The sequence below is a fragment of the Hyperoodon ampullatus genome (assembly GCF_949752795.1).
Source record: "Hyperoodon ampullatus genome assembly, chromosome: 13".
NCBI classification, from domain to species: domain Eukaryota; kingdom Metazoa; phylum Chordata; class Mammalia; order Artiodactyla; family Ziphiidae; genus Hyperoodon; species Hyperoodon ampullatus.
Genome location: NC_136926.1, coordinates 62,479,620 through 62,506,722, shown reverse-complemented (window position 1 = coordinate 62,506,722; position 27,103 = coordinate 62,479,620). Strand labels below are relative to the sequence as shown.

General features: G+C 40.0%; 1 protein-coding gene across 2 annotated transcripts in view; it reads left to right on the top strand.

Moving 5' to 3' along the window:
• The window catches only part of EPG5 (ectopic P-granules 5 autophagy tethering factor), a gene marked incomplete at both ends in the record, with an annotated part of 121,738 nt that overhangs the window by 78,950 nt on the left and 15,685 nt on the right, over positions 1-27,103 (top strand). Inside the window, 9 exons of one of the 2 annotated variants that reach the window (XM_079717931.1) lie at positions 679-821; positions 2,011-2,167; positions 11,385-11,579; positions 12,608-12,821; positions 15,645-15,793; positions 16,728-16,929; positions 18,380-18,452; positions 19,842-19,942; positions 25,747-25,922. In XM_079717931.1, coding sequence (XP_079574057.1) covers positions 679-821; positions 2,011-2,167; positions 11,385-11,579; positions 12,608-12,821; positions 15,645-15,793; positions 16,728-16,929; positions 18,380-18,452; positions 19,842-19,942; positions 25,747-25,922 — 1,410 coding nt within the window. Of the gene's footprint in view, positions 1-678; positions 822-2,010; positions 2,168-11,384; positions 11,580-12,607; positions 12,822-15,644; positions 15,794-16,727; positions 16,930-18,379; positions 18,453-19,838; positions 19,943-25,746; positions 25,923-27,103 lie in introns of both variants that reach the window. The other variant, XM_079717930.1, reaches the window with a different exon arrangement.

Here is a 27,103-nt window from a genome sequence, read left to right as displayed (position 1 = left end):
ATGTTTCACATCTTTACTGAGAACCAATAAAAATTTTATCAAAGACCAGCTTTTAGGAACCACTGAATTAGTCAATTGCACTTTCCTAGGCACGCAACTGGTTTGGGCACTTCTTGTATTTTATCTTATTTTTGGTGTTTCTTTTATAAGTATATATCTTTTCTTCCTTTCAAAATGGCAGTTGTTTTATTAACAGATGTGTGTCATCCTCTTTTTATGTTTGGTGCAGATGAAACGTGCAGCCACAGTGTCTTGAGTCAAATTATATGTGCTTCTGGATTGGGAGAACAGAGAGGAGTTATGGTTATGGGGAGGGATGGCCAACAGAGGGCGGCTTGATGTGCTTCAAGAGAAGCCCCAGTGGTGGAAGACCCTGAGTTTATTTTTGATCAGAATTGGAGCATTGAAGCATGAGTGACGTAGAACATAGCCTACAAAAGGATCTGAACCAGCAATGAACTAATTCAAGTTTGATTCTTCATGAAAAGCCTGAGATTCTCGTATAGGTTTTTGACGTTTTTTTCCCCATCCTTCTCAGGTTCAGCTGAGAGTTTTGAGTTACAATATTAGTTGTAATAATATTCTCTTTATCGAATACCCAGGACATTTAAAATAAAATATCTGCTCTAGAAAGCTGTAGGGGCAAATATGTCTGTTGACCACTTTAATTTTTGTTAGTTTGAAGGGTTGCATAAGAATGGAGCAATAAGCCAACAGCTTCATGTTTTGCGAAAAGAAGTGAAGCAGTTGCAAGCAGAAGCTGCTAAACCACCATCACTTAATATTGTGGAAGCCGCTGTGCATGCTGAAAACTTGATTACGTAAGTTTTGAGGGCATTATAATTTAAAATACTATTTGTTATTACTGACAGTAATCATACATGCTGCTATACCCACCAGTCACCCACTAATTAGTACAGGAATCAGCAGTCTTTGGGCCAAATCTGACCTGCCATCTATTTTTATAAGTAAAGTTTTATTGTGACATAGCCATGCCCATTTATTTACTTAATGTGAATGGCTTTTATGCTACAATGGCAGAATTGAGTGTAGTGACAATTTATAGCCCATAAAGCATAAAATATTTATTATCTGGCCCTTTGTAGAATAATTTTGCTGACCCTTGAATTAGGAGGTGATACATTGCATTAGAATTCAATCACGGAGAGATTTAGTGCTTAAGTTTTACATTAAAGTCACATTTACCCAGGAAGTCATCATTGTCCATTCAGATTATGGAGCAAAGTAGGCAGTGGAATTGCTCAGGGGAACTAGGGCTCTCAGGTGTAGTTGCCAACCTGCATTTGACCATTGTGTTTTCTCTTAGAGCTCTCCTTTTTCTTCCCAAAGCCACCAGGACATTACCTGGGAAAGGGGAGGTTGACTCTGCCTTTTACTGCAGAGGTGACTGCACGTTCTAGTACCAGCAGCTAATCCCCCAGTAGATTAGGATGGTGGTGTGGACAGGGGAATGGAGACCTTTTGTGGGTTGGATTGGGGGTGGGGGTCTGGGAAGGAGGAGGAGATAAGGTGAACAAGAGATTGATGTTTCTTTTACTAGGAAAGAAACTCAAAACAGAGTAAGAATTAGAAGAGATATCTTTTATTCTAGGATCTTATTCTATACAAAAATCTTTTTCTTCAACCTAAGTCAGTATTTTGGATTTTAAAATTTAGGGAAATAGAGGTTCTTGTGTTTAAAAATATGTATTTATATTATAATACATGACATTGAGTAATAAATTATGAATTACATACAATTATGAAAACATTTAATGTTAATAAAGGCTGAATTTTTTCCCCCTAGGAGGACATACAATCACTTCTGTGTATTGAAAAGTTGTTGGGTCAAGTTAGAAGCTGTCCCGTGAAATATTTCTAAAGTGACATTCATATGGGGCTCTGAGGACTCTTAAGAATATTGCCTGAGAAATGTAGAGTATCAGGGAAACACTGTGGGTCTGGATTCTCTTACTGTAGACCAATAGCCTTACCTACATTTTCCCACAGGGCCTTAGTGAATGCCTACCAGTCACATCCCACCCCTGGAGTTCAGAAGGTTGGCATCAGCCTCTTCTTTACTGTTGTGGATTACGTCAGCGATGAGACCCAGCGTCATCCTCCCACAAGGCAGTTCTTTACTTCATGCATTGAGATCTTGGGACAGGTAAGGTTATCCTGTGTTTTTAGCCTTATTTACATATGATGAGTCCCTACAGTGTCCTCATTAGATATAGGCACGGTTGACTCCACACTAATATTATAGGTTCAGAGTCTTACCTAAGTCAGAAGCCCCTTTGAATTGTTGACTTCTCAAGATGTCGTTAGAATTGTTGGTATGGAATTCTGCTTTTCATACAAGAGATATTAAATTATTAATATATGTAAGTTTCTGGGGAGACATCAGATTCTATCTTATGCTGTTTCTGGTAACAGTGGTATTACCAAAGCTCTTTATTGTTTATAAAATTCTTTTTGATTCATTATTTTATTTCACCCTCGCAGTAACTCTGTGTGATTGATAGCATTCCCATCTTAAAGATGAGAAAACTGGTCTCTAAAAGATTAAGTGACTTGCCTAAGGAATACAGCTGGTGAGTGCTGGAGCTGAGAGTGACCCCAGGTCTTCTGACTCAACATTCTGTGCTTGCTCCACCTGTCCATTGCTGCCTCCCAGTTGCTAGTCACCATTTATTTACTTATTTGACCTACTGTTAAATATATGGATATTTAACAAAGGCAAGGGCATTGTATCCATGCAGATTTAATGAAATGTGTCATAAAAGCAAGAAATGCCACTTGCTGGAAAACATATAAATACTAATTAATCATGTACTCTCACCCAAATTCAATTAAATAAGTACCTATTTATTTGGATACTTATAGGGAGGTGATACTGAGCAGATATTAAAATAGATGTTTTAGAATAGATTTTTGCCTGATTATAAAATTGTTGAATGCTTATTGTAAGCAATACAGACAGCATAAAAAGTATAAAGAGGGGGCGGAGTCAAGATGGTGTTCTAGGAGGATGCGGAATTTGCGTCTCCTCACAACTAGGGCACCTACCAGGCACCAGAGGGGGACCATGGACACCTAAGGGGATGGGAGGAACCCCCAGTGACTGGGTAGGACGTGGGACGTGGGGGGAGTGCAGGGGGAGGAGAAGTGGAGGTGGGACGGGAGGGGTGTCCCTGAGGGGCGGCTGGGGGAGGGGAAAGGGGGGAATTGGGGAATGATTGGGAGGGCAGAGAATCAAAAGGGAGCGTGGCCAGGTTTCCGCTGCCCACTTAGGACCCCAGGAACCTGCTGAGATCCCGGGCCTGATCTTCTGCTCACCTAGGCCCCCTCCAGCCACGCGGGTCCTGAGGGAGTGAGAGGGAGGGAAGGGGGAGCAAAAGTAAAGGCCAGACCTCCGGGACCGGCATCCCTGAGGGGTGACTGGGGGAGGGGAGGAGTTCCTACATCCCGCGGGACCCACCCACGGTTAGGGGTCCAGTGGTGATGGGGGCCACCCTGGGGGAGATGGTGGGGGAGGGGCATGAAGGAACGGAAGGGAACGGGACCAGTGCTTTCCCTGTCCACTTAGGCACCGGGAAGCCTGTTGGGCTCCCGGGCCTAATCCTCTGCCCTCAGAGCCTCCCTCCTGCTGTGCAGAGCCCAAGCCCCGCCCCTACACCCCCACCCAGGACCCCACCTCTGCACTCGGAGAAACCCTCCAATGCTCTCGGTCTAAACCCCACCCACACACCCTCACCCAGGGCCCTACCTACAAACTCCAGAACTCCACACTCCACAGGCCCTCCTTTCCAGGTGCTGACTCTCCCCTTCTGCTCAGGTCCTGAGCAGAGGCCCCGCCCCACGCTCAAACGTCACCTCCCACCTGCCTAGGTCACGCCCCACCCTAAACCCCACCCCTGACTAAATTCCACCCTGCCTAAACTCTGCCCCCATAGCCAAGACTTTGTTTATTTATTTCCTCTTTTAGATTGGGGTTCTGTTTTACCTTGTTGATTCATTGTTGTTGATTCTTTTATATTCTTATTTTTCCTAATAAATCTTTCATTTTTCTATTTTTCTTTTATTCTTTGTTCTTTGTTATTGTTCTCTCCTTTGGCTTGTTTCCCCCTTCCCCCCCACCGCCCCCTGCCCCCCTTTTTTTTTTTTAGTTTTTTTTCTTCTTTCTTCTGTTGTGGTTTTATTTTACCTTGTTGCAGTTGTTTCAGTTATAGTTTTATTTTTCCTAATATAACTTTTGTCTTTCTAATTCTGTTTTGTTTTTTATTCCTTGATATTGTACTGCTCCTTTTTTTCTTTTTTCTTTTTTACTGCTCCACAAAGCTTGTGGGATCTTGGTTCCCAGGCTGGAGGTCAGGCCCGAGCTCCTGTCGTGGGAGCTCCAAGTCCAAACCACTGGACTAAAAGAGAACCTGAGACCTCAGGGAATATCAATTGGGGTGAGGCCTCGCGGAGGTCCTCATCTCAGCACCAGGACCCAGCTCTATCCAACTGCCTGCAAACTCCACTACTGGACATCTCAGGCCAAACAACCAGTAAGACAGGAATACAGCACCACCCATCAAAAAAAAAAAAAAAAAAAGAAACAACAAATAAATATGTTACAGATGAAGGAGCAGAGTAAAAACCTACAAGAACAAATAAATGAAGATGAAATAGGTAACCTACCTGAAAAAGAATTCAGAGTAATGATAGTAAAAGTGATCCAAAATTTTGGAAACAGAATGGAGAAAATACAAGAAACATTTAAAAAGGACCTAGAAGAACTAAAGAGCAAACAATCAATGATGAACAACACAATTACTGAAGTTAAAAATACTCTAGAAGGAATCAATAACAGAATAACTGAGGCAGAAGAACAGATAAGTGAGCTGGAAGATAAAATGGTGGAAATAACTGCCAGGGAACAGAATAAAGAAAAAAGAATGAAAAGAGTTGAGGACAGTCTCAGAGACCTCTGGGACAACATCAAACACACCAACATTCGAATTATAGGGGTCCCAGAAGAGGAAGAGGAAAAGAGAGGGTCTGAGAAAATATTTGAAGAGATTATAGTTGAAAATTTCCCTAACATGGGAAAGGAAATAGTCAATGAAGTCCAGGAAGCGCAGAGAGTACCATACAGGATAAACCCAAAGAGAAACACGCCGAGACACATATTAATCAAACTATCAAAAATTAAATACAAAGAAAAAATATTAAAAGCAGCAAGGGAAAAGCAACAAATAACATACAAGGGAAGGGAATAACAAGCAGTAACATAACAAACAAAGGAATCCCCATAAGGTTAACAGCAGATCTTTCAACAGAAACTCTGCAAGCCAGAAGAGAGTGGCAGGACATACTTAAAGTGAGGAAAGGGAAAAACCTACAACCAAGATTACTCTACCCAGCAAGGATCTCATTCAGATTCGATGGAGAAATTAAAACCTTTACAGACAAGAAAAAGCTGAGAGAGTTCAGCACCACCAAACCAGCTTTACAACAAATGCTAAAGGAACTTCTCTAGGCAAGAAACACAACAGAAGGAAAATACCTACAATAACGAACCCAAAACAATTAAGGAAATGGGAATAGGAACATACATATCGCTAATTACCTTAAATGTAAGTGGATTAAATGCTCCAACCAAAAGACATAGACTGTATGAATGGATACAAAAGCAAGACCTGTACATATGCTGTCTACAGGAGACCCACTTCAGACCTAGGGACACATACAGACTGAAAGTGAGGGGATGGAAAAAGATATTCCATGCAAATGGAAATCAAAAGAAAGCTGAGTAGCAATTCTCATATCAGACAAAATAGACTTTAAAATAAAGACTATTACAAGAGACAAAGAAGGACATTACATAATGATCAAGGGATCAATCCAAGAAGAAGATATAACAATTGTAAATATTTATGCACCCAACATAGGAGCACCTCAATACATAAGGCAAATGCTAACAGCCATAAAAGGGGAAGCCGACAGTAACACAATCATAGTAGGGGACTTTAACACCCTACTTTCAGCAATGGACAGATAATCCAAAATGAAAACAAATAAGGAAACACAAGCTTGAAATGACACATTAAAGAAGATGGACTTAATTGATATTGATAGGACATTCCCTCCAAAAACAACAGAATACACTTTCTTCTCAAGTGCTCATGGAACGTACTCCAGGATAGACCATATCTTGGGTCACAAATGAAGCCTTGGTAAATTTAATAAAATTGGAATCGTATCAGGTATCTTTTCTGACCACAACGCTATGAGACTAGATATCAATTACAGGAAAAAAACTGTAAAAAATACAAACACAGGGAGGCTAAACAATATGCTACTAAATAACCAAGTGATCACTGAAGAAATCAAAGAGGAAATCAAAAATTACCTAGAGACAAATGACAATGAAAACATGATGACCTAAAACCAATGGGATGCAGCAAAAGCAGTTCTAAGAGGGAAGTTTATAGCAATACAGTCCTACCTCAAGACACAAGAAAAATCTCAAACAACCTAACCTTACACCTAAAGCAATCAGAGAAAGAAGAACCAAAAAACCCCAAAGTTAGCAGAAGGAAAGAAATCATAAAGATCAGATCAGAAATAAATGAAAAACAAATAAAGGAAACAATAGCAAAGATCAATAAAACTAAAAGCTGGTTCTTTCAGAAGATAAACAAAATTGATAAACCATTAGCCAGACTCATCAAGAAAAAAAGGGAGAAGACTCAAATCAACAGAATTAGAAATGAAAAAGTAGAAGTAACAACTGACACTGCAGAAATACAAAGGATCATGAGAGATTACTACAAGCAAGTATCTGCCAATAAAATGGACAGCCTGGAAGAAATGGACAAATTCTTAGAAAAGCACAACCTTCTGAGACTGAACCAGGAAGAAATAGAAAATATAAACAGACCAACCATAAGCACTGAAATTACACTCTGATTAAAAATCTTCCAACTAACAAAAGCCCAGGACCAGATGGCTTCACAGACAAATTCTATCAAACATTTAGAGAAGATCTAACACCTATCCTTCTCAAACTCTTCCAAAATATAGCAGAAGGAGGAACACTCCCAAACTCATTCTATGAGGCCACCATCACCCTGATACCAAAACCAGACAAAGATGTCACAAAAAAAGAAAATACAGGCTAATATCTCTGAACATAGGTGTAGAAATCCTCAACAAAATACTAGCAAACAGAATCCAACAGCACATTAAAAGGATCATACACCATGATCAAGTGGGGTTTATCCCAGTAATGCAAGGATTCTTCAATATATGCAAATCAATCAATGTGATACACCATATTAACAAATTGAAGGATAAAAACCATAGAATCTCAATAGATGCAGAAAAAGCTTTTGACAAAATTCAACACCCATTTATGGTAAAAACTCTTCGGAAAGTAGGCATAGAGGGAACCTACCTCAACATAATAAAGACCATATAGGAAAAACCCACAGCCAACATTGTTCTTTTTTTTTTCTTTTTTTTTTTTTTTTTGCGGTATGCGGGCCTCTCACTGCTGCGGCCTCTCCCACTGCAGAGCACAGGCTCCGGATGCACAGGCTCAGTGGCCATGGCTCATGGGCCCAGCCACTCTGCAGCATGTGGGATCCTCCCAGAGCGGGGCACGAACCCATGTCCCCTGCATCGGCAGGCCGTCTCTCAACCACTGTGCCACCAGGGAAGCCCCAACATCGTTGTTAATGGTGAAAAACTGAAACCATTTCCTTTAAGATCAAGAACAAGACAAGGTTGCCCACTCTCACCACTATTTCAACATAGTTTGGGAAGTGTTAGCCACAGCAATCAGAGAAGAAAAAGAAATAAAAGGAATCCAAATCAGAAAAGAAGAAGTAAAGGTGTCACTGTTTGCAGATGACATGATACTATACATAGAGAATCCTAAAGATGCTACCAGAAAACTACTAGAGCTAATCAATGAATTTGTAGAGTAGCAGGATACAAAATTAATGCACAGAAATCCCTTTGATTCCTATACACTGATGATGAAAAATCTGAAAGAAATTATGGAAACACTCCCATTTACCATTGCAACAAAAAGAATAAAATACCTAGGAATAAACCTAGCTAAGGAGATGAAAGACCTTTATGCAGAGAACTATAAGACACTGATGAAAGAAATTAAAGATGATATAAACAGAGGGAGAGATATACTATGTTCTTGAATTAGAAGAATCAACATTGTGAAAATGACTATACTACCCAAAGCAATCTGCAGATTCAGTGCAATCCCTATCAAACTACCAATGGCATTTTTCACCGAACTAGAACAAAAAATTTCACAATTTGTATGGAAACACAAAAGACTCCGAATAGCCAAAACAATCTTGAGAAAGAAAAATGGAGCTGGAGGAATCAGGCTCCCTGACTTCAGACTATACTACAAAGCTACACTAATCAAGACAGTATGGTACTGGCACAAAAACAGAAATATAGATCAGTGGAACAGGATAGAAAGCCCAGAGATAAACCCACACACATATGGTCACCTTATCTTTGATAAAGGAGGCAAGAGTATACAATGGAGGAAACACAGCCTCTTCAATAAGTGGTGTTGGGAAAACAGGACAGCTACATGTAAAAGAATGAAATTTGAACACTTCCTAACACCATACACAAAAATAAACTCAAAATGGATTGAAGACCTAAATGTAAGGCCAGATACTATAAAACTCTTAGAGTAAAACATATGTAAGACACTCTATGACATAAATCTCAGCAAGATCCTTTTTGACCCCCCTCCTAGAGAAATGGAAATAAAAATAAAAATAAACAAATGGGACCTAATGAACTTTAAAAGCTTTTACGCAGCAAAGGAAACCATAAAAACGAAAACACAACCCTCAGAATGGGAGAAAATATTTGCAAATGAAGCAACTGACAAAGGATTAATCTCCAAAATATACATGCAGCTCAATATCAAAAAACCAAACAACCCAATCCAAAAATGGGCAGAAGACCTAAATAGACATTTCTCCAAAGAAGATATACAGATTGCCAACAAACACATGAAAAGTTGCTCAACATCATTAATCATCAGAGAAATGCAAATCAAAACTACAATGAGGTATCACCTCACACCAGTTAGAATGGCCATCATCAAAAAATCTACAAACAGTAAATGCTGGAGAGGGTGTGGAGAAAAGGGAACCCTCTTGTACTGTTGGTGGGAATGTAAATTGATACAGCCACTATGGAGAACAGTATGGAGGTTCCTTAAAAAACTAAAAATAGAACTACCATATGACCCAGCAATCCACTACTGGGCATATATCCTGAGAAAAGCATAGTTCAAAAAGAGTCATGTGCCACAATGTTCATCGCAGCACTATTTACAGTAGCCAGCACATGGAAGCAACCTAAGTGTCCATTGACAGATGAATGGATAAAGAAGCTGTGGCACATATATACAGTGGAATATTACTCAGCCATATAAAGAAATGAAATTGAGTCATTTGTAGTGAGGTGGATGGGCCTAGAGTCTGTCATACAGAGTGAAGTAAGTCAGAAAGAGAAAAACGAATACCATATGCTAACACATATAGAATCTAAAAAAAAAATGGTTCTGATGAATCTAAGGGCAGGACAGGAATAAAGACACAGGCATAGAGAATGGACTTGAGGACACGGGGAGGGGGAAGGGTGAGCTGTGACAAAGTGAGAGAGTGGCATGGACATATATACACTACCAAATGTAAAATAGATAGCTAGTGGGAAGCAGCTGCATAGCACATGGAGATCAGCTGTGTGCTTTGTGACCACTTAGAGGGGTGGGGTAGGGAAGGTGGGAGGGAGACACAAGAGGGAGGGGACATGAGGGTTTACATATGTATATAGCTGATTCAGTTTGTTATACAGCAGAAACTATCACAACACTGTAAAGCAATTGCACTCCAATAAAGATGATAAAAAAAAAAGTATAAAGAAGAAAAATTTCTCACAATCCTCATCTCCTGGAGATATTGGTTACATAGCTAACATTTCATTATAGTTTGTCTTGTGTATCTATGTCTATTAGTTTATGTGTGTATATGTAAAAATACACAGTTAATAACTAACACATGCTGTTTTATAACCTGCTTTTTTCATTCAAACGCATGTTTTAGACATTATTCTTGATAATAAATACAGACCTATATCATGGTATTTAATATATAGTGTTCCATGGTATAGATATATTGTAATGTATTGAGCCAGTGCCCTCTGGATGAATATTTAGGTAGGTTGTTTGTTTTGCTACAGTAAGCCTGAGCTAAATATTCTTACATATCTTTGTGAAATTATTGTGCTATTTTTCCTAGGATAATTTCCTAGAAGTATGATTGCTATGTCAAAAGGATTAGCATTTGATGTATATTGTTATACTCTCCTCCTGGGAAGTTTGTACCTATTTACATTATAATAGCAGGGTTTGAGTTTATTATTCTCCATATTAGAACTAACATTAGGAATGATCATTCTTTATAAGTCTTGCTAATCTAATAGGGGAAGTGGTACTTTGTGATTATTTTAAGTTGTATTTCTTTTAAGTACTTGTTCAGTTGCCTGACTTTTCAAATGATTATTGGCTGTTTAATAATTTTTTTGTGTGATTTTTCTAGTATTGTCCTTTGCACGTTTTCTGCTGGAGAGTTTCTTGTTTTTTGATTGTTTTGAAAGAGCTCCTCGGAGTGCTAACCTGGTATCTGGAATGTGCTATAATTTTTCTACTTTGTCATTTTTCTTTAATTTTTTGATGCTTTTTGCCTTATTGAAGTAAAAATTTTTATATATTCAAATCTATCAGTCTTGTCCTTTATTATTTCTGCCTCTGGTCAAGCTTATCAAAGCTTTCCTGACTCTGAGGTTATTTAAATATTCACTTATATTCTAGTACTTTTAAACATTAGAACCAAGTTACAAGAAGGTGAGGTTATCTTGAGTGTTTATTAGTTGTGAAAATTAGCTTTTTAAAAGTATTAAAAGCACATCTCAATAAAATATGTAACCTAGAAGTTTTTTTTCTTGACGTAATGCAGAATCACTTTGAATACTTAGCAGTCATGGTGGGTACGTTGCAAATTTCCAGATTCAGATCATCCTAATATTTTAATCTTTTAAACATTTTATTTGGTGTGTCCAAATGAAATGAATGGATTATCCAGAATTTTTAATATCACTTACATTGGAAGTGACAGGTTTATTGACGTTGATTTTATATTTCTTTTGATTGTTTCATATTCTCATTTAGAAAAAATTCTATTTGCCTTATGTACTATTCCTTAAAACTTGGGTGCTTAAGTAAAAGTTGGGGAGGGGAGAATTTAGTGACATTTTCCCTTTTTAATTCTTTCAAGGTGTTTATAAGTGGCACTAAATCAGAATGCAGAAAAGTCCTTCAGACCATTCTGAAGAACAGAAGGCTCTGCTCTCTCTTGTCTCCTTTCTTCACTCCCAACGCTACGCCTGCGGAGTTCATACAGCTGTATGAGAAAGTGGTGAAGTTTCTGAGTGAGGACAACAGTGATATGATTTTCATGCTGCTGACCAAGGTGAGCTGTCATTCAGTCCTGATGTTGTCATTGAAATGTAGATACTGCTGTTGTTTCCCAGCTCCACAGAAATGCACGGCCCTCGGAGCTCTGTCTCCAGGTGGACTGGAGACTGACCGGCCGTTTTCACATTTGATATCATCTTCAAATAGCATCCCAGAGCTGCTGCTTCTGGGGGCGCTGATTCTGTTATATAGGACAGTCTTACTCATGTAGTATAAAAAGGACGAGCTCCCAAACTCCCTTTAAAAACTTCATACAGTTTTGAAATATTCATAGTAATAATTTAGTACAGCCTTCTTTTGAATGTATGCCCTAATTGTGTTTGATAATTGAGTTGTAATATGTCAGAGTCTCTCATATTTAGAATAAGCCCAATCGAAGCAAATTGCCTTTGTTTTATTCCTAATAGAATATTAACTCAGACCAAGGCAATGAATTTACTTAACCAGTTGAGAATTTCAGAGCCTTAGCTATTTTGCCTTCAGTTGTACTTCTCTGACATCTATGAGTCATAAAACCTGGACATTTTTTAGGACCTGGAGACTGATCTCAGTTTGTAATGGGGGAGACCATGTTTTATAGTTTGGGATTCTGGAAGGTGATATCAATACTCTGAATTTTCACTAATTGATGCACTCTTTGAAACATGGCCATTAGATGGAGATAGTTCCATAAAGTGGCCGCTTGTTTGTGGCACTATGACCAGTGAAGAAGAACTACGAAGTTCTGATCCTTGTGTTGTAGGGAAAACTTACCAACAAGATTTTTAAATTGCAAAAAAGCATGCAGGGCTGAGAAAACTGCCTCTGCAATCCCAGAGACTGAAGTATAGATAAAGGCATAATGGTACTTGTCAGTTACTGAACTGCCTAGATTCTTTTAAGTATATAAATTTTAGTTTCAATCTTTATAAAAAGCTAAATGCTAGGTAAGCTTTAACTTTCAGACTAAATTTGCACATAATTTGCTCTATTTCAATTAATTTTCTAGTATAAATAAAACTCCTTATTTCCTTTTCTTTTTAGTTCGATCTTAAGCAATGGTTAAACGCCACTAAACCTCCTCTGTCTGATCGTACCAGGCTTCTGGAGTCCATTCATTTGGCACTTACTGCCTGGGGCCTTGAACCAGATGAAGATATTTTGATGCCATTTAATCTTTTCTGTAAGCACTGGACTTACCTTCTTCTCTACCAGTTCCCTGACCAGTACAGTGACATTCTGAGGCTGCTGATGCAAAGTAAGTGCCTTAATTGTGACTGATTAGATCACAGTGAATGTTTAATATGACATTTACCATTCTACAGATGTCATCCAAAAATGTAAAAATAATGCAAGTATGCAGGAGTTTAGAATCACTAATCTTCACCCAGAGTGCTCAATGAACAATGCCCAAAAGGTTGCTGTCTGTAAAAATGGTCAGTTATTGTCCTAAATGTCAGAATGGACCCTAATTGGGCAAGACAGCTCTTAGACATTGGGGTTGGAGTCGTGCACCCACCTGTTTACCTTGACTTTGCAGCTGTCCTGAACTGGGGTTTACAGTATGCTTAATTTGCCAGTTGGTTTCTCTATAATTCCAAAATGGTGGATAAATTTAGTCTTTTTCCCCCCTAATTTTTTGACTCTTGTTTTTTGCAAATGAATTTTATCCCTGTATAATGATACGCTGTATTTATATTATCCAAGAGAAAGAGAGCAGCATTAAATTTTCCAAGTTCCCACTGTTTCTGTCCCTTTCCTGCAGTTTTCCATCAGAGTGTTGGAGATCAGAGGAGAAATAAAGAGTGTAGGCTTTTTTATTTTTGGAATTTCACTAGGCAGGAATTTTATTGAAATTTGAAAAATGAGATAGTATTTACTTTTTTCATGTAAACTTCATACTGTTTATAGATGTAATGGAAAACTAAATTTTGCTTTATGTCAAATCTTTGTGTTACATCATAGAAATAGTATAATGAATAAGTTAATGATCTTATGTATTGGACTACCTGAAGAATACTGAAATGTATGGTCTCATTTTCAAAGCACTACAAAACGTTCATTGTTTCCTATAGAGGCAAGTTGCAGGATGCGTGGAGAATGGTGGTAGGGGAATGTACTTGTATAATTATTTTTTCTTTTTTATTTTGCGGTACGCGGGCCTCTCACTGTTGTGGCCTCTCCCGTTGCGGAGCACAGGCTCCAGACGCGCAGGCTCAGCGGCCATGGCTCACGGGCCCAGCCGCTCCGCGGCATGTGGGATCTTCCCGGACCGGGGCATGAACCCGTGTCCCCTGCATTGGCAGGCGGACTCTCAACCAGTGCGCCACCAGAGAAGCCCTACTTGTATAATTTTTAATGCATATTTGCATAGCTAAGTTTTGCCCTGAATTTTCAAAACTGGTTAAGCATATATTGTGGGGTTTTTCCCTGAAACCTTTTAAAGAGAGTATAAATTGTTTATATAGGCAACCATTGACTTGGATTTAGCAGGAAATTTTTATTTCCCAGGAAAAGTAATTCAGTTACAGGCTTAAGAAAACACTACCACCTCTGTCAGATTCCATAACCTCCAGCCTCCTGGTTTCCATCCCTCCCTGGCCACCATATCGGTGTTCCCAGGGCTTCATCCTTTGCTCGTCTGATTTGCCCTGGGTGAGCCCATTGCAGTCTTCCCTGGCTTCACTGACATCTTCTAGGCGTGCATGACTCCACACCTGTAGCTGTGTTCCAGGCCTCTACCCTAAGATCCAGACCGCAGTAGCTATTGGGACACAGACCCTCCACTGTCCCCGAGGTACCTCCCACCCACTAGTGCAGCTGATCTCATCATCCTTCCCCTCAGACCAGCCCCTATGATGTTGGCCTAGTTGATCCTTGTGCCACCTCCGGGGGGAAAGGACCTGAGGGCGTATAATTCCTGTCCTCTGGGAAGTCAGTTTTGCAGGTAGAGTGCTGGTTGGTAGTCTCTACTTTTGCATACTGTTTCTGTGTTGCTTTAGGTTTTGCCCGGTGTAGGAGTGGACTTTTAGGGGCGAGTAAGAGACTCCTTCTGAACAGAGCCTAGACTCTGCAGTTGCATTCTGCACCGTGGGTCCTTTGTTGTCTCTCTCACATTGTCCAGCCAGGAAAATGGCACCTTTACTATTCCCCAGTCAGGGGCTGGTAGGTGGGAGTCCCCCCGCCCCAGATTGCAGCTCAGATGGCTCGGCTGTGCTCACTACCAGTAGGGTTACCAAGAGTACGGAAAGTCAAGTGTCCATGTGGACAGATCTTTTAATAGTTTCTCTTAACTTTGGTCTCTTCACAACAGATTTTTTTTTTAATGTTTTTATTGGTGTATAATTGCTTTACAATGGTGTGTTAGTTTCTGCTTTATAACGAAGTGAATCAGTTATACATATACATATATCCCCATATCTCTTCCCTCTTGCATTCTCCCTCCCTCCCACCCTCCCTATCCCACCCTTCTAGCTGGTCACAAAGCACCGAGCTGATCTCCCTGTGCTATGCGACTGCTTCCCACTAGCTATCTATTTTACGTTTGGTAGTGTACATATGTCCATATATACACTACCACTCTCTCATTTTGTACCAGCTTACCCTTCCCCCTCCCCGTGTCCTCAAGTCCATTTTCTAGTAGGTCTGCGTCTTTATTCCCATCTTGCCCCTAGGTTCTTCATGACCATTTTTTTTTTTTAGATTCCATATATATGTGTTAGCATACGGTATTTGTTTTTCTCTTTCTGACTTACTTCACTCTGTATGACAGACTCTAGGTTCATCCACATCACTACAAATAACTCAATTTCGTTTCTTTTTATGGCTGAGTAATATTCCATTGTATATATGTGCCACATCTTCTTTATGCATTCATCTGTCGATAGACAGTTAGGTTACTTCCATGTCCTGGCTATTGTAAATAGACCTGCAATGAACATTGCATCACAGATCTTTATGATTTGTTTTGGATTTTTATTTAATACTCATTCATTTGTAAAGTACATGTGTTCTTTGATTCAAGTTGAAAGTTAGTTTGTGAAGGATGCTGACTTGCTGTCCTCTGTCCCTGCCTGGTAAGGCTCTGCTGAGCAGCTGCTGAGCCCCGAGTGTTGGAAAGCCACCCTAAGAGCCCTGGGCTGCTGCGCCCCAGGCTGCCAGCAGGGGGCAGTTTCTGCTGAGACCTCGGTGCTTCAAAGCTCTCCGGATGTTCTCTTGTCAGACAAGCAGGTGTGTAGCTCTTGGTCTCTGAAGTTTTTGTGCGTTTCTTTTCCATTTCCTTTTAGTTTTTTTTTTTTAATTAATTTATTAAAAATTTTTTTTTCTTGGCTGCGTTGGGTCTTTGTTGCACGCTCGGGCTTTCCCTAGTTGCAGCGACCGGGGGGCTACTCTTCCTTGCGGTACGCGGGCTTCTCATTGCGTTGGCTTCTCTTGTTGTGGAGCACGGGCTCTAGGTGCGCAGGCTTCAGTAGTTGCGGCACGCAGGTTCAGTAGTTGCAGCCTGAGGGCTCTGTGGCACACAGGCTTCAGTAGTTGTGGAGCACGGGCTTAGTTGCTCTGTGGCACGTGGGATCTTCCCGAACCAGGGCTCGAACCTGTGTCCCCTGCATTGGCGGGAGGATTCTTAACCACTGTGCCACCAGGGAAGCCCTGTATGTTTTTTAAACAACTGGGAACACATTTAAAATTTATATCTAACAAAGCATCTTTTTATCTCTAAGAGCCCTGTGTTTTCCTTTGTCAGTCATCTCCCATTCCCTCTACCCCCACCCGCCTCCTGTGCCTGGAGCAGCTTTCTCTCATGCCTCAGAGTCTGATTCTTGCCTCTCTGTTCAGGAACAGCCCAGCCCCAGCCCCTCTGTGTACCTTGCCTCCCCGCCTTAACCCTCCTGCTTCACTGGCTCCTTCGAACAGGTTTTCACACAGTGTCCCACAGAGCTCTCAGCTTCATCAATTTTATATGATGTGGGTCCACATGAATTTAGTTGAAAAAATGGTTCTTTTGCTTTAGAAAAGGAGTTTGAAATCTGCTGATTTACTTTTCATATGCTATATACCTTTGCAACTCCATACAAAGTCAAAGCCCTCTGTCACAGTCTACTGTAGTATTCTACTGAAAGTAGATATTCACTAAGCATTTTTTAAACTGGTCATTCTTTTCCAGGTAATGGAGACTATACAGTGGCTCTCAGACTTTTTTTATAAGCTTCGGTTATCCACGTTGGACTTTAAAAGTTTTGGTTTATTCTCAAAATGGAGTCCTTACATGGCAGATATGAAGACACTCTTGGGCTACCTTGTAAAAAGACTGCTTGACTCAGAAATGGCCTGCTTGGCCCAAGATCCATCTGCCAGCAGCAAAACAGGTAATATGCCTTTAGTGCAACATGGAGCTTAGGTGTTCTGACCTTCCATTAGAAGAGACTTGAATAGACACATTAAGAGATTTAAAACTTGGTGATAAATCTGTATATCTGAGTGTCATGAAGAAGAAATAGGAAATACAGAGTACAAGTGTGAACCCATATATGTGTCATACCTATATTCACTTACCAGTGGGTGCTTGCTTCAGCTTGTTTCTGCTTCTCCTTTGTAAGGTGAAGTACAAAGAGATAGGTTTCAGTCTCCAATTCTTTCTTCCTATTATTTATCTCATTAAGAGTGTTTAAGTTTTTATTTTTTAAAAATGCGTGTTTTAAATTTTCCATGACATTGTGTTATAATAAAACTTCTTCAATTTAAGGAATTTCATTGCAGCAAATGAAAACTGAATCATGTTTAGTTATATTAAATATGTTGTTTGTATATCACCATAGGTTTATGAATCTACAGATGATAAGATTTTCTATATAGTTATCAATGATCTTGACAAAAGGTGGACTTGTTTCTTCTTTTTCTTAATTGAAGTATAGTTGATGTACAATATTATATAAGTAACAGGTGTATAGTATAGTGATTCACAATTTTTAAAGGTTGTATTCCATTTATAGTTATTATAAAATATTGGCTATATTCCCTGTGTTGTACAGTATATCTCTGTAGCTTATTTTATACCTAATAGTTTGTACCTCTTAATCCCCTACCCTTATATTGCCCCTCCCCCTTCCCTCTCCCCACGGGTAACCACTAGTTTGTTCCCTATATCTGTGAGTCTGCTTCTTTTTTGTTTTATTCACTAGTTTATTTTTTAGATTCCACATATAAGTGGTATCATATAGTATATGTCTTTCTCCGTCTGACTTATTTCACTTAGCCTAATGCCCTCCAAACCCTCCATATGTTGCTGCATATGGAAATTTTTCATTCTTTTTTATTGTGTGTATACGTGTGTGTGTGTGTGTGTGCGTATGCCACATCTTCTTTATCCATTCATCTGTTGATGGACACCTAGGTTGCTTCCATATCTTGGCAATTTTAAAAAATGCTGCTATGAACATTGGGGTGCATAATATCTTTTTGAATTAGTGCTTTTGTTTTTTTTGGATATACACTCAGGAGTGGAATAGCTGGATCATATGGTAGTTCTATTTTTAGTTTTTTGAGAAACCTCCATACTGTTTTCCACAGTGGCTGCACCAATTTACATTCCCACCAACAGTGTACAAGGGTTCCCTTTTCTTCACATCTTCGCCAACATTTGGTATTTGTGTTCTTTTTGCTGATAGCCATTGTGACAGGTGTGAGGTGATATCTCATTGTGGTTTTGATTTGCATTTCCCTGATGATTAGCAGTGTTGAGCATTTTTTCATGTGCCTGTTGGCCATCTCCATTTGATGGGCTTGTTTCTTGTCTCTAAAAATTTTGCTTTGTTTTAGTGCTAAGATCCCTACATTCAGTAATCATCCAGCTCTTTAAGCCATGGATACTGGTTTTAGAGGACAATGAAAGGTAAATAGTTTTTCTGATATTCAAATTTCTTTGAAATTTATAGACTTAAAGTTCTGATGGTGTTTTGGTCCAGCTGATGATTCACAGATTTGATTTTAAATTTAGAGAACGCTTCTTTACAAAGTAAACTTAAGACATTTTCTGTTTGTGGAATTGTTAGTCTGATTGATCAAAGCTATTGATTTTGAAGCAAAACTGGACACTCATTTCCAGTTTTCCACAATAAAGAAGTTGAATGAGGTTGGTATTTAATTTCAGAAAAACGGATGTTGTTCTCCTGAATTAGGTTTTGATAATATAACACTGCAAAATATGAGGCTAACTTGATTTTACCTAGGTAAACCTAGTATCAGTTATTTTTTGGAACTAAGTTGGCTTTCAAATTACTGGGTGGGAATTGCTCTTTTAACGTGAACTCTGCAACTAAATGAAAGCATTATTTCACAAGCATTTAAAACAGAGGTGTTGAGCTGTCCGAATGCAAAGAGTTGCCTTACGAGTCTTTTTTCCTCTAAAAGCATACAAACAAAAGGTAGATGTCCAGAGTTCTGTAAGAATTACACAGTATATATCACAGTATTTAAAGTGTTTTCATAAGTATGAATTAATCTGATCCTGAGATTCAGAAAACTTGAATGTCTTGCTCAAATCCCACAGCTGGTGAGGGCTAGACTGGGACCAGGGTAGAGCTTTGACCCCCATGTCCAGATTGTTTGTATCATCCAGGCTGCTTCAAGAGCCCATTGAGGAAGACAGAAAAAGTTCTGGGTCTTTGCTTTTCCCAGAGGGCTATCCTTAGACAATCCACAAGCTTCAGGATTTTGTGGTGACCGTGAGACTGCTTACCATAATTTAGACTTCCTGTCTATTTCCAAGAAGAACTAATGGAATTTATTTTTATATTGAACTTTCTATACCAGATTCAGAAACTAAAAATTTCATATAAAGAGTTTTTCCTTTGGTTATTTCCTCTCTGTTCATTTTTGACCATCTTTTTTTACATGACTTTTCACCCCCCCATGCTTTAGGTAGAGAAAACTGTCTTCTAAGGCATTCGAAATGTAACCAAGATACACAAGGGATGGGTTTACAGGCATAAATTGGATGTGTTGTAAAAGGTGTTAATTTAATAGTTATTGAGATAGCACACTTCTGAAACTTAATTACATTGGAATAAAGGTTAGGAAGGAAAGTAAATAAAATTATATGATTGATATTAAAAGCTACAATTCACCTCCAGGAATTTACAGTCTTTAAAGTGCTCTAAATATGTCTTAGGGCTACATAACACAGTTTTCTAGAACTTAGGCAAACCCCAGACTCTGGGACGTACAGTAATTTAATCATAGTGTTTCCTTTCTAAGTGTGTGTTTCTTTTATTTAAAGCAGCCAACGACATTACCCCTGGCTGGAGAGTGATGCTGTGGTGGCCTCAAGCATCGTGCAGTTGTTCACTGATTGCATTGACTCATTGCACGAGAGTTTTAAAGGTAGGAAGATAGTATATCATGTCTCTGGTTAGTTTTCACTTTTCCTTAAGTAATTCAGTTAATCTTTTTCCTCTGCTTTTCTACTTTATTTACTTTTACTTTATTTGTAGGCTGTCATCTTTGACCAAAGAAAGGTCACCCATACAATTATTTAGTGTGAAGTGTGTAACTTATCATCTTTTTCGGGAGATAGTGCTGAGTGTCATCAGTTATGGCTTTCTCTTTTCAAATATTGTCTTTCCCCCATGGTGACCCTCATTCTATCTTCTGTGACTTTTCACTTTTTTGGTGTGTTTTCTTCTGCTTCATTTTGGGCAAATTCTTTTTTTTTTTTGCCACACCGAGTGGATTGTGGGATCTTAGTTCCCCGACCAGGGATTGAACCCGCACCCTCAGCAGTGAAAGTGCAGAGTCCTAACCACTGGACTGCTAGGAAATTCCCCTGGGCAAATTCTTGAGATCTCTCTTCCAGCTTACTCCATTCCATCTCTTCAGCTATGTCTAGTCTGCTTTAAAAAAAAATCCATTGAATTTTTCATTTCAGTTTCTAGAAGTAATGTTTGTTTATAAAATTTATCCAGATACTTTTTAAAAATATTTATTTATTTATTTTAAAAATTATTTATTTATTTATTTTTGATTGTGTTGGGTCTTCATTGCTGCACGCGGTCTTTCTCTAGTTGCGGCAAGCAGGGGCTACTCTTCATTGTGGTGCACGGACTTCTCATTGCGGTGGCTCATCTTTGTTGTGGAGCACAGGCTCTAGGCGTGTGGGCTTCAATAGTTGTAGCACACAGGCTCAGTAGTTGTGGCTTGCAGGCTTAGTTGCTCCGCGGCATGTGGGATCTACTCGGACCAGGGCTCGAACCCTTGTCCCCTGCATTGGCATGTGGATTCTTAACCACTGCGCCACCAGGGAGGTCCCTATCCAGATCCTTTTTGATCGTATCTTCTTTCTTTAATTTAAAATTTCAATTTTTATTATTTTAAAATGTTTAAACATACTTCCTTTCCTTTATGAGCTGTATGCAGTAATTCCATCATCTCAAGTTTCTGTTCGGGGGTGGCTCATGCTTCTATTTGATGTTCCTTCAGAGGCTTGTTTCCTTGTGTATTTTGTAATTTTCTATTGTGAGCCCATATTTAGAGAGACTTTATCTGTGAAAATTCCATGAGGACTAGGATGAGGGTGTATGCCTCTAGAGAAGATCTGCATTTGTTGCCATTTGGCTCTGTGTAATTCCTTGGCTTTGGGTTTCTCACACTACACAGATACATGAAATCAAACCCCATACTCAATTATCACAATCAGCTTTCTTGCCTCCCTGACTCCCAGTCCAGGCTAAGGCAGAGAAGATCCGTTCCCCTCCCCCCTTATCTGCCCTTTCAGTGAGAGTGTAGCCCTTAGAAGATCTTGTTTTCTGTTTCCTTGTGCTGTTGAAAACCCCACATAAGCAAACAGCCCCAGGGCAACTGAGGCTTCCGCATCAGTTTAATACTCTGCTTTCCTAGTCTCTCTGCTTCTGACCTCTTTTCTTCCACTGAATGTATGTAGCTGTGCATTTTCAGAGTTGTTGTATTTTACTTAGTGTATCTAAATGTTTTGTATTGGGAGGCTTGTAAGGATATTAGGTCCACCCAACCCAGATTCTTGCAAGAGCCTCCTAACCTTCCTATCTCATTTCTGTTCCTGCCTATTTACTAGATTGATTTTCCAAAAATTCTGTTTGTATGCTATTATATTCTTATTCAGAAACTTTTAAATGTAATAATGTTTTAGCTCAGCATTCAGATGTGTCTGGCTCAGAGCACTTCAACATGATGTGATGGTTTTTTTATGGAAGCATTCCATTCAGCCATACTGTTCCACTCACTGTTCCCTAAAAGTCCTTGGATCTTCCCTCTGCCACTTCTTTGCTTATGCTGATTCCACTACCTGGATGAAGCCTCGGGCCCTTTATATTCTCCTGCATATCTGTTCATGTGCATACATTTCTCTCCTGCCTCTAAACCTTTATAGCACATTGTTGCAGTTTGAATCCTTGGGAAGCAGACGCCATGATGGAGCCAGAATGCTGAGATTTATTTGGGATAATGCCTGTGAAAATAAGAGGGAGAGGAACAAGGGTGCGCAAGGAAAGCCTTCAGACCCTGGTGCAGGCCTAACACCCGTGAAAGGAGAGTAGGAAGAGTCTCAGCCTGCAGGGCAGCTCTGAGAAAGTATTGGCCGGCTGGTTAGGGAGTTCTAGAGCGAAGATTCTTTTTTGAGGATCCTACCTTGGGCGGAAGCAGCCAGGTCTGTGCTTAGTTGTTGGCTGAGGGCTACCTGGGAGGAGGATGGCCTCCACTCTGGTGCTAAAGGTGCTGTGCTCTGATCTGTGGCAAGTTCTGTTTGAAGGGAGATCTGAGTGGCGCACCCCCGTGGCTACCATGTGTTTATGTGGCACTGAGTCCTGGAGTTAACAATATGTCATCCAGTATTTTATATACAATATATATAGTAGATAACATATCAGATAATAGACTATATATTATAATAATATGTATAAATATATATAGCAATAATATATGTGTTATAATATAAAACAATATATCATCCAATATTTTATATATATACAAAAATTGACTTTTTTTTAGTGTAGTTTTAGGTTCACAGCAAAACTGAGCAGAAAGCACAGAGAGTTTCCGTACACCCTTTCCTCCCTGCTCCGCATGCATAGCCCCCTCCCCACCCACTATCACCATCCCCCACCAGAGTGGTACATTTGTTATAGCCGATGAACCTACACTGACACATTATTACCCAAAGTCCATAGTTTACATTAGGATTCATGCTGGGGCTTGTACATTCTCTGGGTTTGGATAAATGTATAATGATGTGTGTCTACAGAGTATCATACAGAGTAGTAACAGTATCATACAGAGTAGTTTCATACAGTATCATACAGAGTAGTTTCATACAGTATCATACAGAGTAGTTTCATACAGTATCATACAGAGTAGTTTCATATAGTATCATACAGAGTAGTTTCATACAGTATCATACAGAGTAGTTTCATACAGTATCATACAGAGTAGTTTCATACAGTATCATACAGAGTAGTTTCACTGCCCTAAATATCCTCTGTGCTCTGTCTGTTCATCCCTCCCCCACCCCAGCCTTTGGCAACCACTGATTTCTTTTACTTTCTGCATAGTCTTAGCTTTTCTAGAATATCATGTAGTTAGAATCATTCAATATGCAGCTTTCCAGCTGGGCTTCTTTCGCTTAGTATATGCACTTAGGTTCCTCCATATCTTTCATGACTTGATAGCTAATTTCTTTTTAGTGCTGAATAATATACCGTTGTCTCGATGTACCTCATCCAGCGGTTTTTTTTTTTTTTTTTTAATATTTATTTATTTATTTGGCTGCATCGGGTCTTAGTTGCACCACGCAGTATCTTTTGTTGCGGTGCGCGGGCTTCTCTAGTTGAGGCGCACGGGCTCCAGAGCACACGGGCTCAGTAGCTGCGGTGCTCATGGGCTCTCTAGTTGTGGTGCACGGGCTCTAGAGCACACGGGCTTCATTGCTCTGCAGCTGCCCCGCGGCATGTGGGATCTTAGTTCCCTGACCAGGGATCGAACCCACGTCCCCTGATTGGAAGGTGGATTCTTTACCACTGTACCACCAGGGAAGTCCCCATTTAGTATTTTTAATTGACCTTTTACATATCTGATCTCCTCTTTGTTCCCTCTCCCCACCCCGCCCCCGTTACAAGATATAAACTCTAGGCACAGAAACATTCTTCTTTTTATCTCTCCCCAACCCAAGACTTAGGACAGTGCCGTACTCTGAGTGTCTACTTGATAAAAGTATTTGTTCAGTGAGTAACACATGAAATCCTAATAGCACTCAGTTTTTTTTTTTTCTCTTTTTGGAAAGGTAGACTTCTAGCTGCGTATTCCCATCCACAACATATTTATAGTGAGACAAATATTTCAGTATAAAATTATTGTCACGAAGGCTATTATTTAGTTTCTTAGTATAAAAGGGCAGGCACTCTCACAGGCCTGTGTATATCAAATAAAAAAGTGGCCTAGGAATAGGAGAGTACACAGATAACATTAAGAATTGGCAGCTCAATTCAGAGAGAGGAAACAGAAGAACTGTGCACAGCAAGATGTAGTATTAAATTATAGCCTTTTATTGAGATCGTCTGATTCAGCTCTCTGTTTTTATTGATGAGAAAAAATGAGGATCTGAAAGCAAAATGGATTCATCTGAGGTCACAGAACTTATTTGTGTCTGGGCTGGGACTAGAGACGCTCGGTCTGGTCCTAAGAGATTACCTCCTAGACATCTTCTCCTACGTATCCATCCTAATTTAAACAAAACTATCTTTTTTATCCATATTTAAACAAATGCTACTCTTCACCCCTGTCTTAAAAGGTTGTTAAAAACATACGTTACTGTTTCATGAGGACTGGGGATTGAGGGCACAGGAATGTTAGCAGTGATAAGTCCACTTGTCGTGTGTTGATGCTCATTAGTCATTTTTCAAAAGTCAGTGTTGAGAAACTCCCATCAGGTTTCTGCTCTCGTTGTATGTGGCTCTCTCTTCTTTGACCAAATTCCATTCCTTTGCTTAGAACCAGAAAGTCTGAAAAAATCTGTTTCAGACTAGATGCTCCTGAGGGCACTAAAGTAATTGATACTCGTGAGGATAATACTGAGTGATTCAGGTCACAGAAGAGTGTGAAATTTGTTTTAGAATGACTTACTTGAGTGACAGTTAACAGTCTAGTTTTACTGCACCAAGGGTTAAGATTTAGTCATTTGGAACATTTCCTTTTTTTTTAAAATAAATTTATTTATTTAGGCTGTGTTGGGTCTTTGTTGATGTGCGTGAGCTTTCTGTACTTGTGGCGAGTGGGGGCTACTCTTCGTTGCGGCGCATGGGCTTCTCACTGCGGTGGTTTCTCTCCTTGAGGAGCATGGGCTCTAGGCGTGTGGGCTTCAGTAGTTGTGGCTCGCGGGCTCTAGAGCGCAGGCTCAGTAGTTGTGACGCACTTGCTTAGTTGCTCCGTGGCATGTGAGATATTCCCGGACCAGGGATTGAACCTGTGTCTCCTGCATTGGCAGGCGGATTCTTTTTTTTTTTTGCGGCATGCGGGCCTCTCACTGTTGTGGCCTCTCCCGTTGCGGAGCACAGGCTCCAGACACGCAGGCTCAGCGGCCATGGCTCACGGGCCCAGCCGCTCCGCGGCATGTGGGATCCTCCTAGACTGGGGCACAAACCCATGTCCCCTGCATCGGCAGGCGGACTCTAAACCACTGCACCACCAGGGAAGCCCGGCATGTGGATTCTTAACCACTGCGCCACCAGGGAAGTCCCTGGAACATTTCCTTTTGAGGAACATTCGATTTCTCCAAGGTGCCAAATGAATGAGGTGTCAAATGCATGAGACTGAATTTATGCTGAAGGCAACAGACTGAAGGGATGCCTAGAGTTGGTTGTGGTTGTGGAAGTGTATTTGAGTTAAAAAGTCATATATTTAGGAGTTTTAGAGAAAAACTGTTCACGCCTGCTATCTCCCTCACACCAGCTGCTCTTTCCAGTTGCCCTAGTAAGTAAATTACCATTCTTTATTATTGCTCTGCCATCACTTTTTTCCCTGGTATGTGAAAATCTTTGAAACTGGGTAATTATTGAGAATGTTAGGTTTTTAGACTTTCAGTTCAAATTTGTGTTTTGTGTTCGTTTACTTGTTTTAAAGATAAACCAAAAGGTCTTAAGCTATATTTTCTTTTTCAATTTTAGATAAGCTCTTGCCCGGTGATGATGGAGCCCTTCGGTTACACCTGATACATTATTGTGAAGCATGTACAGCACCCAAAATGCCAGAGTTCATTCTGTATGCTTTTCACAGTGCCTACCAGAAACTCCCGTGGAGGGACCTGCATCCTGACCAGATGCTCATGGAGGCCTTCTTCAAGGTAGGCCCTTTACTCTCTATGTCACAGCCTGGCTTCTTGGTAGCAACCTGTTCACCGTGGGTTTCAGGCCCAGTTGCAGTGGGTGACAATGTGGACCCTGCCCAAATTCTGTATCGCCCAGACAGTGCTTGTGTAAAGCAGCATCCTATGGACATCATTTCACTGTGTTAGTAGATGACTGGACAGCATTTACAGAAAACCCAGAGAAAGATTTTTGTCTGTAATATGACAGTCATCCCCTAGATTTTGGTGATATTATCATGTAAATACATAGTTTAATCACTTTGTCACACTCAATCTTGGTGTTTCTGTGAATGCATGTTTTTCTAGGATAGTATCATTAAAACTGCTTCTTGTTAAATGTTCTATTAAAGTAGAATGTAAATCGGTACTCAAACTATTAGTTTCTTTAAGCAGTTATATAAGGGGATATTAGGTTGTAGGAGACAGAAGTACATTGTAACAACCAGTAATGCATCATCATCATATAAAAGACCTGAAATGGCCTGGAAAAAGTCCCAATAAGTGTGCGGAGTTTTTGCAGTAGAAGCAATAGTTACAGAAAACAGGTACAGTAGTGTCACTTGCATACCAGTCAGGCATTTCTGTTGTTCTTAAGTTTTTGTTTTTAAAAACCCTTTAATCTTGTCTTAGCTTTTTATGATCATTTCAGTTTATTTGTTCATAGTCACCAGTCATTTGTGTTTACTCATAACCTAATTCACATTTATTATTGAGACACTTTAAGTGCTTTTCTTTAAAAAAATTATTTATTTGTTTATTTTTGGCTGTGTTGGGTCTTCGTTGCTGTGTGTGGGCTTTCTCCAGTTGATGCGAGCGGGGGCTACTCTTCATTGTGGTACACGGGCTTCTCATTGCAGTGGCTTCTCTTGTTGCAGAGCACGGGCTCTAGGCGCGTGGTCTTCAGTAGTTGTGCACGGGCTTAGTTGCTCCGCGGCATGTGGGATCTTCCTGGACCAGGGCTCGAACCTGTGTCTCCTGCATTGGCAGGTGGATTCCCAACCACTGAGCCACCAGGGAAGCCCCTAAGTGCTTTAATTACTGCAGATCCATAGTTATTTATGACAATTAGTAAAATGTACTGCAGTCTTTTAGTGCTGTAAGTGGAGACCCCACCCACTGCTGCTCTTGTCAGCCACTCCTCTGTAGCTGAGCTTTAA